Genomic DNA, 14,616 nt, shown 5'->3' with positions numbered 1-14,616 from the left:
TTTCCTCGGAGCGAGACGGACACTGTTTGATAACAACACGACTGCTCGCATTTTAGTCGATGCTGGGCAGCTTGTACTCCCTGAACAGTGACGAATATCTTTGATCAATTCATGTTGCTTTATTTCTACATACCTTCCACATTGATAACTCTTGATCAACTACTGGTTGTCCAGATGCTAAGGTGTCGCGAGGACCCGCGACAGTTCACCAGCCTTGTAGCCGTGGGCATCGAGGGTACAGTGCGCTTGTTAGTGTGATAACAACGGCACTATATGTATCAATTAATAGCGTCGGGGACATAGTACATTTCACAACGTCTTACATATCAAAGATTCTGAGACATTCAGACAAGCTCTTTAAATATCCGTTATTTGACTCTGTATCTGAACTGGTGATACATTATGACACCATATTCAGCAGGACGTTTCATAATTGCTGTAGGGGTCGTTGTCGGCAAGGAGTACTGCAGATGTGTACCCAACGTACGTATCTGTATGCAGAAAGGTACCCTCGCCAAAATCAAGATACAGAAACGCACTCTAATACAAATCCATTTTGCACTGCTTCGTTAACTTGATCGGAACTGCCATACAGTTGTAATAGATTTATTTGCGTTTTATAAGAGACGATCACACACATGAATATTTCGCGATGCACAATATCACTTGCAATCAGTTGAACGGGAACAAGTACATATGGTTTCGGTTGCAGAATATGGACTCGTCCGTCGTTTAGGATACGGGTGCGTTTTTGTAGTTTGACTTTGTTCAGGGTACATTTCTGTATACAGGAAAGGACGTATTAGTTACCTGTTCGGAGAACGAGGTCTTCAGCTTCACTATACTGTGATTTATGAACATAATACAACTGTGAATATACACTAACCATCACCTTGAGTATGTATCTATTCGTTCTCCTCGCTCTCTCGGGTCCAAGACAAACACCATGTGCCTGCTCTTGCAATCTTTTCATTATTATATTTTTGGATGTATTCACAACGCGCGACCCATACAGAACAGTACAGGTTACTCACTTACTCCGTCTCATAGTCTGTGAACCCCATCATTTTGCCCAAAGCCAAGTCACTCCTGCAACGCTAAAGCCCTAAATGTAGAAATGGTCTTCAGCAACCCCGCCACAAATGGCGACTATGCTTGAAGTGACTAACGGGATCGGGTGGTCAGGCTCACGGACTAGGTTGACACATGTCATCGGTTCCCAACTGCACAGATCATACTGTTGATCACTGGATTGTCTGGTCCAGACTTCATTGTATACAGACCACCGCTTTATATATAAATCTATTGCATTATTGCAGAGTGCGGCGTAAAACTAAACTCGCTCTCTCCCTTAATGAAGCAAGTTTGGATTTCACCAGTCAATCTCCCAGATCACTGAGTCTAATTTTCAATTTATATGAGTTTATTTGTCAATAAAAATATGTATATTCAGGGAATATATAAGCGTTAGTTTCGTGCCACACCTCTTAGGAGGACACTCCAGTTGCTAAGAGGGGACCATTTGCACCGGGTGGTCAGACTGCTTGACGAATACCATCGTATTCCAGTAACGTATTCAATTTGGTGTAGATGTATACTGCTGACTTTAGTGTTAGACAAGCAAACAGCCCTTACTAAGCCATCAAGCCCTTACTTTGTCGCCTAGCCCTTTCTCTACACATGATACCCTGGCCTTCTCATGACCTTCCATTCTTGAAGCTAAACTGAACGATAAGTTATCATAGAAAGGATACTGAAATCGTTTCTTTAATCGTCGCTTCATTCACATGATGGAAAGCAAATTGTCGGATTAACAGTACATTCAACTAATAAAATCAATAAATAATAAATAATAATAATAAATAATAAAAATCAGTGATAGGTTTGAAGCATAAACATAAACCGGCTTGTCTCTTTGAAACAAAACAAAACATGTCGACGGTGTAAAGACAGAAGACAAATGTATCTTCAGAAATTATATACAAACATCTCTGTTTTGAACTGTCCTGTCATATAGTTCACGGTCAAAATCAATGTATAAATCATACTTATCTTTATATACCCAGAAGTATTATCTTTCTGTACACAGTTATTGAACATTCCGTTTCTAGATACCCAGTTCAAAACTTGTGGAAAAGCCCACGCCTCAAAGACCAACTGTGCACAATTTCATTATTACATGTTTAAGTTGTCGTTACTGTGAGGTTGTTTACAACGCAGTACAGACTTCCACCTGGGACTCCAGCTATTAGATGGAGGCATGTACATCCCTGAGTCTGTACTAAAGTCACAGAAATTTTATGAACAGACTATGTGATTCTGTAAATCTACATAACCTAATTTACCTATATTTAATTCCAACCAAACCGAAAAAAAATAATAATTAAAATATAAATAAACATTTAAAAAACCGCAGGTAGTAAGCACGTTTTCTATTATATCTGTCAGGAACCGGAAATACGGAACACATGAACCATGTTGTTTAATATTCTAAGGAACAAACTTGCTGACCCGCCCACCCACACGCGCACACACACACACACATACACACACACACACACGCTAAGTTCACGAGTACAAACTGATACATAATGATGACCCCCTACCTCTCGGAAACAAAATGGAAGACTCCCCTTCCCCGTCTTGAAATCATCATCACGCTCCCCAACCCCCACCCACCCCTAACCATAAATTATGCACGATCCCTAATTCTTATGTTATTTTCACCCACCCCTGCCCACACCCACCATAGTGCTGGTTTGAAACTCACCTGAAAAAGACCCAGTAGGATCATATTGACATTATATCTTAATGCGCATAAATTTGTTTATGAAAACGCGAAACATTTACCAAGACTGTTATGCTTGTGTATTTGTCAATTCAGAACGACCTATACCCATATCAATACTGCTACATGCACAGGCTCTTTCCACCTTATTGCGTCCACATCTGGAACGTTCCGTGGTATTTCCATTTAAAGCTTCATAACCCCATTTCTATTACAGATTAACACTAATTGTTCATATTCAGCGAGAAAAGGGGTAAAAGAAAATCTTTTGAAATCAATAAGCGGCAGACTGCTATAAGCTACCGCATTGCTATATCCCAATCAACATGGAGACATACCGGTGGAATGTATCTCTGTATATGTGGGTTAAAGTTATAACGTATCGTGTTACATTCGTTTTCACACAAGATAGAGATTACACCAGTTGCTACCTAGAAAAATGGATGGATCCCCAAGATATGTATTTTGCAGACTTTCAACAGATCAAATCTAATTGATGTCGAAGCGAAGGTGCCATCATATAAGCATGACGTGCCTCACAAATGGACAAGTGCAACTGTCACTGTGCGTTGTAAATCATTCAAAAATGACGAGTGACAATAGTGACGAAGATTGGCCCAAACAATATTTTACACAAAATATCTGAACGGCCTTAACATCACGATGATGGCAGTATGAACTTCCTTGCTCACGTATATACGTTTGTCGACAATTATTATATCTAACTTTCACACGGAGAAGTGCTTAAACATGCATGAATGTCATCTTCATAACCATTTACACTGAGCAAAAACTAACCCCCTAAACACAAACACTGCATTCAGCTCAGTAGAACTGATTTCCCTTCAGCCATTCATTCGTCAACACCATGACTATTCACCATAAGGGCCAACGTTAAAGGATAACCGTGGCCCGGAACGTGCGTGTTGTAAAGATGCGCGCGACTGTCTGAACCGGATATTACGTACGTGAGAAGGCGAGTTGAAGCAAGCGGACTGTAAGAGCACCTTTGACAAAGTAGACAATAGTTAGATTTCAACCGCTGGAACCCGTTTTGTTCAAATTCTTTTCATGTACCGTAACAACGCACTGAAAGAAGGAATCAGACGTAAAATCTCCGTCGGTTTTGCAAGCATTACCTAACTGAAAATGTTTGAACACAATCCATTCCTCATTCTGTGTACGCTGTTCATTCACGCTCACAAGTCTAGCCATGGGTTAACACTTTCATAAGGCACAGTTTCAACAAACAATCAGCTAGTCAGAGACAGCAAATATAAGTGGAAAAAATCCGTTCCGTTATGAGAGGAAACCGCTTTCAGAGGCAGCATCTGTAAAGTGAATTCGACCTTGTCAGAACCACACGTCAAGGAATGATTATCAAACATCCATTAAACCAGGCAAAGGTTAGGCGTATCTTACACCAACGAAGGCACTTGTGTTATATTTGGGATTACATTTTAGTACATTTTCTTTGATGACTCGCTGTTGAATGCAGCTGTGATAAACACATACAAAAGCAAGTAAAAAACTGTTCTCCTGGGAAAAGACCCGCTTGAATTATAGCTGCGATCTTTACCTGACCATTTTTGTCACTGATTTGACGAACGTGGAAATGCCCTCAGCATGTCTATCACAAATTGTTTGGAAGTTTCATCTGAGGCCCTGGGTGTCATAGCCCTGCTCAAATAACTTTTCGTCAAGATTCATTTCGCGTTCTCTGAAATCTTCCCAGCCTGCTTGATTGTAACCAACAGTCTGTTGAGCATTAAGCCCGGGTAACAATACATCTAAGCAATAAATGGGTTGTTTGTTGAAGGAATGATCAGGTGTAAATCGGAACCTGTTTTTTGGTCAGCAGAAAAATCATTCAGAGTTATACACGCACAACGTACGAAAGTATTACGATCTGCAACCGATAGAAAACTATCACCTTCAACAGTAGATTGTATTTTACGTGCGAGGAAAATGAGGTAAGTCCCCTGAAATCATGGGAAGCGAGAGAGCAATCGACGAAAGTTTGGTTATCTATCACATGTGTTTGCTCAGTAGATGAAACCAGTGAGTGAGTGACTTTACCTTTAGACGGCACTCAGCAATATTCCAGTTATATGGTGGCGGTCTGTAAGTAATGGAGTCTGGACCGGACAATCCAGTGATCAGCAGCATGGGCATTGATCTTCGCATTTGGGAACCGATGATGTGTCAAACAAGTCAGTGAGCCTGACCACCCGATCCCGTTAGTCGCCTCTTACTACAAACATAGTCGCTATTTATGACAAGCATGGGTTGCTGAAGGCCTATTCTACCCCGGATATTCAGGGGTCGTAACTAACACTAATGTGGGTAAATGAAGACTTGAGTATTATGAACATGTCAGAAATGTGTTATTCGAATTCATCTAAAATAGGAAAAGAAAATCACTGTAGATTTGTTTGCTGGGACTTCAGCCTATAGGTGTTGTGAAACGATAGTAACAAAACGCTTTTCTTCTCTTCATTTAGACAGAAATTACTTATTTGTGGAAACAAATGGCAACATGAGTTACAATGAGTTACATCCATTTGTTCACATTCAAACAATTTAGGGGAAAATCTTTGCCACCCAAATAGGTATGATAAACGTGCAACTTAAAACGATTACTTCATCTCCTGAAAAATGAACCGCTACTCTTACAGAACTCTTTAGCTTGCTGTTAATAATTCGATTAGTGTTTTAATTCTCAGATTCATGCAAGGATGGAGTCAACTGTCTTTCATCTATTAGAGAAGAAAATGTTTCGTTACATTTGCGAGTTTATGAGAAACAATATAAGGTGCCTTTGTTTTTGTTTCTTGTTTGTTCGCCGCTCCCATCGATATTCCACCTACTTGATGACGGGTTGCAAGTAATCCAGTCTTGACCACATAATCCACTGACTGACACAATAAGAATCGATTCACGATTTATCAGCAAGTCAGGGAGCCTGACCACCTGATCCCGTTACGACAAGCAGTTCTGACCCGGATCTTCACTGGCTGGTGTTACTGCTGTTAAATGTCAGTTCACTGAATGGGCACTAATGGGATTTCGTCACAAACACTCACACGAATAATGTTGAACAGATGAAGGGACAGATAACTGTTGGGATGATATCATTCTCGTGGATGTCTTTCCGCCTGAACCATTATGTAACTGAACCCCACACTGTACGTCATTACCGTCACACGTTTGTGTGTATTTTAGAAGCGTCAAGGGGAAGTATCTATTGGCAGAGAAGAAGAGGCTGGATAGGCCCAGTAGTTAAAGCGTTCGCTCGTCACGCCGAAGACACGGTTTCGATTCCTCACATGGATAGAATGTTTGGAGCCCATTTCAGGTGTCCCCCTCCGTGATATTGCTAACGTTCTTTCCTTACGTGACCAGTGTCTGGATGCGACCATAGCGAGATACAGGGTGTATTTCGTCATTTAAATCCTTAGTTGACCAGTGTCTAGATGTGATCATTGTGAAATATAGAATATATCTGGTCATTTTATATCCTTAGTCGACCAGTGTCTGGGTGTGATCTTTGTGAGATACAGAGGATATGACGTCATTTTATATTCTTAGTTGACTACTGTCAATATGTGATCATTGTGAGATATATTTTTTATCTCTTCATTTTGTCTCATCGTTTGATCAGTATCCGGATGTGATCATAGTGAGATACAGTACATATCTGCTAATCGTTTTCTATCCTTGGTTGACTAGTATCTGGATGTGATCATAGTGAGATACATGGTATAGCTCGTCATTTTATATCCGTAGTTGACCAGTCTGGGTGTGACCATAGTGAGATACATGGTATAGCTCGTCATTTTATATCCTTAGTTGACCAGTCTGGATGTGACCATAGTGAGATACAGGATATATCTGGTCATCTTATATCCTTAGTTGACCAGTGTCTAGATGTGATCATCATGAGATACGGGGTATATCTCGTCATTTTATACCCGTAGTTGACCAGTGTCTGGATGTGATCATAGCGAGATACAGGGTGTATTTCGTCATTTACATCCTTAGTTGACCAGTGTCTAGATGGGATCATAGTGGGATACAAGGTATAGCTCTTTATTTTATATCTTTTGTTGACCAGTGTCTAGATGGGATTATAGTGAGATACAAGGTATAGCTCTTTATTTCATATCCTTCGTTGACCACTGTCTAGATGGGATCATAGTGAGATACAAGGTATAGCTCTTTATTTTATATCTTTAGTTGACCAGTGTCTAGATGGGATCATAGTGAGATACAAGGTATAGCTCTTTATTTTATATCCTTAGTTGACCAGTGTCTAGATGGGATCATAGTGAGATACAAGGTATAGCTCTTTATTTTATATCCTTAGTTGACCAGTGTCTGGATGTGATCAAAGTAAGATACAGGGTATATCTCGTCATGTTCTACTCTCAGTAGATCAGTATGTGAGGAAGAAAGATTCTCAAAAGGTTATATGTCATGTAAACATCAACAGACCAATCAGTGAACTTCATCTTCAAACGAATTCTTCTTCCCTAAAGCTGCTTAAAAAAATAATAAATGTTTCTCGGGCACATTTTTTTTTTCAAAGTGACGAGGGCGGTAGGACTTTTTTCAATTTTTGATAGAAAAAGAGTGACGCGCGAGTAACACATTTTTATTTATTTATTTATTTATTTATTTATTTATTTATTTATTTATTTATTTATTTATTTATTTATTTATTTATTTTGGTTGTCAGAAATACAGCTTTGGAAGAAAATCACGTGATAATGAGTAATAGATTCTGTATATACTCGTTCTTACAGACACTCATTCCCATAGTGGACAAATGGATGATTGGGACGTGGCCATGTCACAATTACTCTTTTAAAACGGCAATACAAAATTGTTAAGTGCACAAATAAAAGTGACGCGCCGATGCCCGAGAGACATTTCATTTTTCTTACTCAGCCTAGTGAACTTCAGGGCTTACACTACGTGGTATGCGAATGGAGGAGTGAGTGAGAAGGGTTTTATGCCGCCTTTAGCAGCAATGTCACGGCAGGTTACTCCAGAAATGGCCGTCACACATTGTGTCCATGTGGGGAATCAAACCCGGGTCTTCAGCGCGACACTTTAACCACCAGACTACCTATAGAACATATAGAAAAGGGAATGTGTTGAGTGATTCGATAATGTGGGAATGAAACCCACCGGTCATCAGATAATTGCACAATGTCATATACATAAAAGTACATTAGTATAATGCCTGATATGTATTTACTGACTTATCGATACATGGTAATTAAAGCATGACATTGGCTGTGAAATTGTATAACAAATATCAACTTCACACGTACTTAAACAATTCATTTTCCTTGTGTGTAATCCGCTTATAAATAACGCATTAACAATTCTTTCCCACATGGAAGGAAGTAATCTCTATATGTGCATGTCATTTGCTGGATCCGCCGTCTGCTCAGGCAGCCACACCATACACGGGTGCTGCAGACGACTGTCTGTATAACTGTATAACTCCCCACTAAACCAATATAATAGATCTATTATATGGTCTCTGACTAAACATCATCCTTAACTGTGGGATCAGTGAATGAACTTTGACGTTAGGTCAGCACTGTCCCTTCACTAATCTGTCTAATTTCCAAGCCCTCCCTGCAACATGCTACAGTTAAATCAAGCAAGTCTATATTTCCTCAAGTTCAGAATCTCTGGTCTCTCTGGGGCTCCTTTTCAGTATGTTACTATCCAAATGACACATATTCAGATACTAACCATTAGTCTATAGCCCTATATCATCATCCTCATACCTATCGGTCCGCCACGTGAGAGAGGTTGATTGTGCTAAATGTGATCCTCAATGCGATTACCACAGCGGACACCTAAAAAAAAATCAACAAAAAAACACAAAAGAAACAGAAAACTTCAGTTTCCTTCAGCTTATTGGCATATACTACTTTGACTTAAAGACATAAACCCATGTTTGAATGCATGTCTGCTATAAATCTACAGACAAATTTCATGCTTAATTTTTCAAGTAGAACAGCGTTGTCCTTTCGGAAACAAGGTATATCCTTGACTCATGGGCCTACTGGCCGCAATGACGTCACTTGACTGCACTGCATACATAACCCACCCAAGGATGCAGAGAGAGGCTTCCTCCTCGACTGACACTGCAGCAACACAGGCTGCTTCAACATATTTGTGTCGAGAACATTCAAATAATGGGTTTCTGTAGCAACCCTACGTATGGCATAGGCACACATGCAGTGCACACTTGAAAAAAAACCATACCGTATACATTTTCAAGCGATGTAGTTTCTTCTTAGTACATGAGCAGTTTTTGGCCAATATTCCGCGTTACCTGATTATTTTGGGCAACATTTTCTAGTAGTCTGCACATGCAGACGATAGTTGATGGAATACAAGAATATGTCAGCAGTAAGTAAAACTACACTGTAATCTGGCTTGCTACACGTTCAAGCAGAAATCATGCACACTGCGTTCTACTGATATTACAAAGTCTGGGGTCTTCGTTGATTACATTACAATGTTTTGAAAGCTATACGGGCGGTTTGTACCGGCTCGCACAGGCTGTAACCGGTTTGTGTTATATAGTAAAGCATCAAGGCGAATGTGGCTGTGCCGTGATTAGCAATGGCGGCTTGCTGTGCGAACAGCCTTCCTCGCTGCCCATCAATAGACCTCAAGTCATGTGACAATGACGTCATCCCCGCACTACAAGGTTATTGTTTCTATCTGACACGGAAGTTAACCAATATCAATCAACACCACATGTATAGGAAGGGCATTTGTTCATTTGTTCAGACTAGATACATTACTTCTTATTTACACGAACCAGCGAATTTCATTTTTATGTTGATTCTTAGTCATGTTTTGAAGTCGGCAGATTCCTTCTTTTGTATGACGCTCCACTCAGCAATAGTACATGTACATATAGGCTATATATCTTTTTCTTCAGCGAGACTTCGAAGACTGAAATGTGTTCTATCACAGATCATGTGTAATCTTAGCATATGGTCAGCAGTCCAACCCAGAGATGCATTTCTTTGCTGCTATTCACAGATACTGAAGTCTGTCTAACAGTTCCTGACTAACTTCACGCACTGAACGTATAAATTCACATTCATCATGTGCTCGCTTATAACGTCCATTGTTCTCTGCAGCCTCTGGTCTTATTGCGTATGTATTACACGTAATGTGTGTAATTAGAAGAAAATTCACCCTGTTGTGCACAGACCACCTTTACAGACTGATTACAAGTATGAACCGTGTATGTCTCCTTCGTCCAAAAATCGTAGCCAGTCTCACAGTCCCCGAACCACATTACTTCCCCAAACAGTCAAGCCCTCCCTGTCTTGCCATAGAACTAAATTAAGCATATCTAGATTTCCTGAAACCCTAAATATTCCAGACCTGCATGGGATGTCTTCTGTATGTATGTTTCAGGGTCAGTGTGACAGACTACGCCCATATGTGATGCGAGTTGATCACTTGTTCTTATTCTGCAGACGTTTGAAGGTCCGCTGTTGAATAGGTCTTTGAAGTAAACAACGCATGCTTGCTATAAAAGGCGACTACACTTGTCGTCGGTTCCAAATTGCGCAGAGCAACGCTCATGCTGATCACTGAGTTGTGTAGTCCAGACTATTTGGAGACCGTCGCCATATAGTTGGAATATTGCTGAGTGCGGCATAAAACTCATCTCACTCACTCACCTATCCTGAACCCATCCACTCCCGCCATGCACTTACGTTGTTCTTCTACGTGTACGTGACTTACATGTAGTCAGCCATTTACATAGGGCAGCTGTTGTACGAGTACACAGGGCATCTGTTGAACAGGTTTACATGAGTCATCTATGGTACAATATTGCGTAGACATCTACATTGCACTATAGCCAGTGTATGAAACTCCTAATATACCCAGCAAGTCCACAGGGCTGATAACTGAAAATGTTGCCGGCCCTGTCAACATGTAGCCTGCCTTGTATTTAACACAGGAAACTGAGATAAGGTGTTGAAATAATGCAGTAAATAAACTGATGTGTAAATGTTACATGTTATCAGAAAAGACCAACACTGTTCATTAGCCGAACGCATTCACCAGACCAAGCACATTTATAAAGTGTTAGATAAAATTGTTACGGTTTGAATGATCACGAACTAAACAGACATCACAAGCTATCACATTTGTAAATTATTTAGGAAATATACCCCGTAGTGATTGACATGGTCAAATGTATACCCTTAGAAAATGTATTGACTCAAAGGGCTAGCTATAAAGTAAAGTTGTAAGCCCGCCATGTAACTAACAAGCAGCGGGCCGCCGGCCAGACCCTATTTCAAACACTGCTATAACATATAGTCAATATGATATATTATCACACACGAAGGAAGACTCTTGTATGTTTCTGATGATTCGAGGTGACTGTAGCTAGATGGACTGGGTTAGTTGATACCATGAATGCGTATGTTAATAATAGGACACGCTGATGGCGCAGGCTGCCCATGTCGCGGATTTGATTTGTACCACACAGAAGTCACGTTGATTATATCATTGCATGGTACCTATCGATCGTCACTTCATTCAGATGTCTGAGCAGTTAAGCAACACTTGGTCTTAGCCTGAAGCCACTTAGATGTTAAATGCAAAACACAGTTAGAAAGATTGAACAGTTGACCATGGGACCTGCATCATACGTGCAGACAGACAGACAGACAGACGGACGGACGGACGGACGGACGGACGGACAGACAGACAGGTAGAGCATTAGCATCTCAGACGCAAAGACGTAGATCGCGATCGCAGCCATATAAACAAACCAGTCTTGTAATTGTCACCAATAACGCACCACTCAGTCTGGCATACAGATCCTGAAACAACTATATTCAAAAAGCCACAACTATGGAACATGTGTCTTTATAGATTTCCACTTTCAGGAAAATAAACAGGTTTTCAGGGCTCCTTTTCTTCATATTCTATTTTTATTTATTATGAAGTGTTTCACCAGTAAAATACATTCATTTAAGACACTTGTTAGTCTACACACAAGTTACATGGACGACTGGTATTCTCACAGCGTCTAGTCTCTGGGTGGCACTCCAAAGTTCAGTAAAAGCACTCCATTTTCGTAGAATATGGACTTCGAAATATTTTTCACACCCGAGGTGGTAGCTGAACTGTCTTGTGGGTTCAAAGTTTCCGTTTCATTCTCTTTTTTCACTACCCGTGAAGGTCAGGGGTAGAATAGGCCTTCAGCAACCCATGCTTGCCATAAAAGGCGACTATGCTTGTCGTAAGAGGCGGCTAACGGGATCGGGTGGTCAGGCTTTCTGACTTGGTTGACACAAGTCATCGGTTTCCAATTGCGCAGATCGATGCTCATGTCGTTCATCACTGGATTGTCTGGTCCAGACTCGATTATTTACAGACCGCCGCCATATAGGTGGAATATTGCTGAGTGTGGCGTAAAACTAAACTCACTCACTCACTCCTTTGTATATTTCAGATTTCCTTACCGTTGTTCTATTTATTTTTATGTTGTTTTAACTACTTTACAAAATTCAGAGCCTTCTTTGCTGCTTTATGGATCGATGTGTACACATGTTCAAGATTTTTCCTGCTCTCGAATCACCAGGTGGTGGACATCTCATTAACTGATTTAGCGTGCATATCATGTGGCTAATGTGAAAACGCATACATTATGTACCTGTTTAATTTGAGACCCGAGGTAGAATATAGGTCTAGCGTCAGTAACTCGATCATGCTTGTTTTAAGAGGCGACTAACAGGATCGGGTGGTCAGACTCAATGACTTGGTTGTCATCGTATCTCAATTGCGGAGATCGATGCTCATGCTGTTGATCACTGGACTGTCTTGTTCACACTCGATTAATTACAGACCGCCACCATATAGTTGGAATACTGCTAAGTGCGGCGTAAAGTTAAACAATTTGAAAACACCAGTACGTCGATTACAACGTCCGTGAGCTACAGTCAACGACACTTTTCAAGCACAGTAGTTAAAAGTCTGAAAACCTCAACCTTTCCAATTTCGGCTGTCTTGCACAGAATGGATTGCAGTTTGATATTAGGCGAGATTACATGTGATTATATTGAAAAAGGAATCTTTGCAATATATTTACCTTGTGGCACATGATACATACGTTTATAAAACCAAATGTGTCTAGAAATCCAAACTATTAATATCCTAACATTGAGACGTCTAACTTGCCATTACTTGCCAGTTCGCATATAATTTTAACACAGCAATGTTTTTTGTAATATGATGTATATATTGATTTATATAGGGATCAGAAAAACAGATACTAACATCTACAGTGCCATACGTACAGAAAGGCATGATGTCTACACGCATTGACCTAAGGAATGTTAAGGAATTTAACAGGTACTACAGACTCCAAACGGTGCGCACATAAGCCAGTGTGGAATGGAATCGGCAATGATCTCCAGAATCCGGTACGATACGCACCCAGTCCCCATTTTACACGACTTCTGACGTGGTCCAGCTTCTAACGGGATATGGGGTAATGATGCAGTTCAACGTGTCATAACGACCTGCTGTGGATTCAAGATACAGGAAGACATCTTGTGTTTCAGTTACCAGGCGATATCACTATTCACTTGACGGAGCTCGCAGTCTTATCACAGGCCCAGCTACTACCCAGCATACAGAAATCCAACCCCGCATTAATTTTTAGATTCAATGCAGAATCATTTAACAATTATTTGATAACAATGCATGCTAAAATCGAACTAGTTGAGCAAGCATGGGAGGACTCTTTTGGCGATTTATATCGTGTCAGGTTACTTCTCAGGTGTAACAGTCGTGTGTGTATCGAGAACTGATTCAACAGACTCTCCCGCGGGCCATCTGCCCAACTGTGCAGCCCTGACCTACTTAGTACTCCTACTATGCTAACGTACAGTATCTGTGCTGGCAGGACACACAGCTGCAGATACACCCACATTCTCCCACCCCCAATGATACATTTACGCCTTCACCATAATTTATACAAACATATCACGACGTATGATCAAATCACATATTCAAACCATACTTTAATGACATTCATTTCATGTTGATGGGAGCAACTGTGGAAAATTACGTTTGGCGAGTTTCATTCTTCCAAGGAAATTGTAAATGTAGCTTCTCAATTGGAAAGCTGTACATAGAAGTCGCGATCATTAGTGCTTGCCGGACATGTGAACTCGGGGGGAGGTATAACAAATGCTGGAAGAGCCTTGGCATGTATTACCCACAGTCCTTTGCTCGTTGTGCAACATATACGGATGTCGAAAAAGTGCAGATTGCATATTGCCATTGACCTCGATAAAATGAAACATTGAAAATGAGATAAACTTGAAGTATGTCGTCATGTAAACCCTGCATGCTACCCATTGAGATTCAACGTACTGCCTCGGTCCTCACTTTGTCTGTGCACTAATGGCGACATTAGGGCTACATGGGCATGCAGTAGAAGTTCTGTGGCCGAGTCACAGTCTCTCACGCTGCTCAGTGGTGCATATTAATGTAGTGTAACAGAATAATACTCTTACTGAGCACGTTTACTGTGTGTTTGTGAACAATGGTTCTGTAACTTTGCACGGAGTAAGATCCAAGTGGTGGTTGATGCTCTATGCAACTGAAAAGCAGAAATATGGCCGTGCTACAGTTTAACCAGGGTAAACATAGTGTCCGCAAGAAGTTGAATTTGGGTGAGGGATTCAAGGAAAGCTGAAATGTTTCATGCGAGGGGAAGGAATTTCATGCAACATTCCGCT

General features: G+C 40.7%; 1 protein-coding gene across 1 annotated transcript in view; it reads right to left on the bottom strand.

Moving 5' to 3' along the window:
* LOC137273394 (histone-lysine N-methyltransferase EHMT2-like) overlaps nt 1–394 on the bottom strand; it is a 68,895-nt gene extending 68,501 nt beyond the window's left edge. The window contains exon 1 of the mRNA XM_067806044.1: nt 134–394. Within this exon, the coding sequence (XP_067662145.1) occupies nt 134–142 (9 nt within the window). The 5' untranslated portion in view covers nt 143–394. The remainder of the gene's footprint in view (nt 1–133) is intronic.
* Between the last annotated feature and the right edge of the window lie 14,222 nt (nt 395–14,616).

Source organism: Haliotis asinina, chromosome 2 (assembly GCF_037392515.1).
Source record: "Haliotis asinina isolate JCU_RB_2024 chromosome 2, JCU_Hal_asi_v2, whole genome shotgun sequence".
Classification (NCBI taxonomy): Eukaryota; Metazoa; Mollusca; class Gastropoda; order Lepetellida; family Haliotidae; genus Haliotis; species Haliotis asinina.
This window is presented reverse-complemented; position numbering and strand designations above follow the sequence as displayed.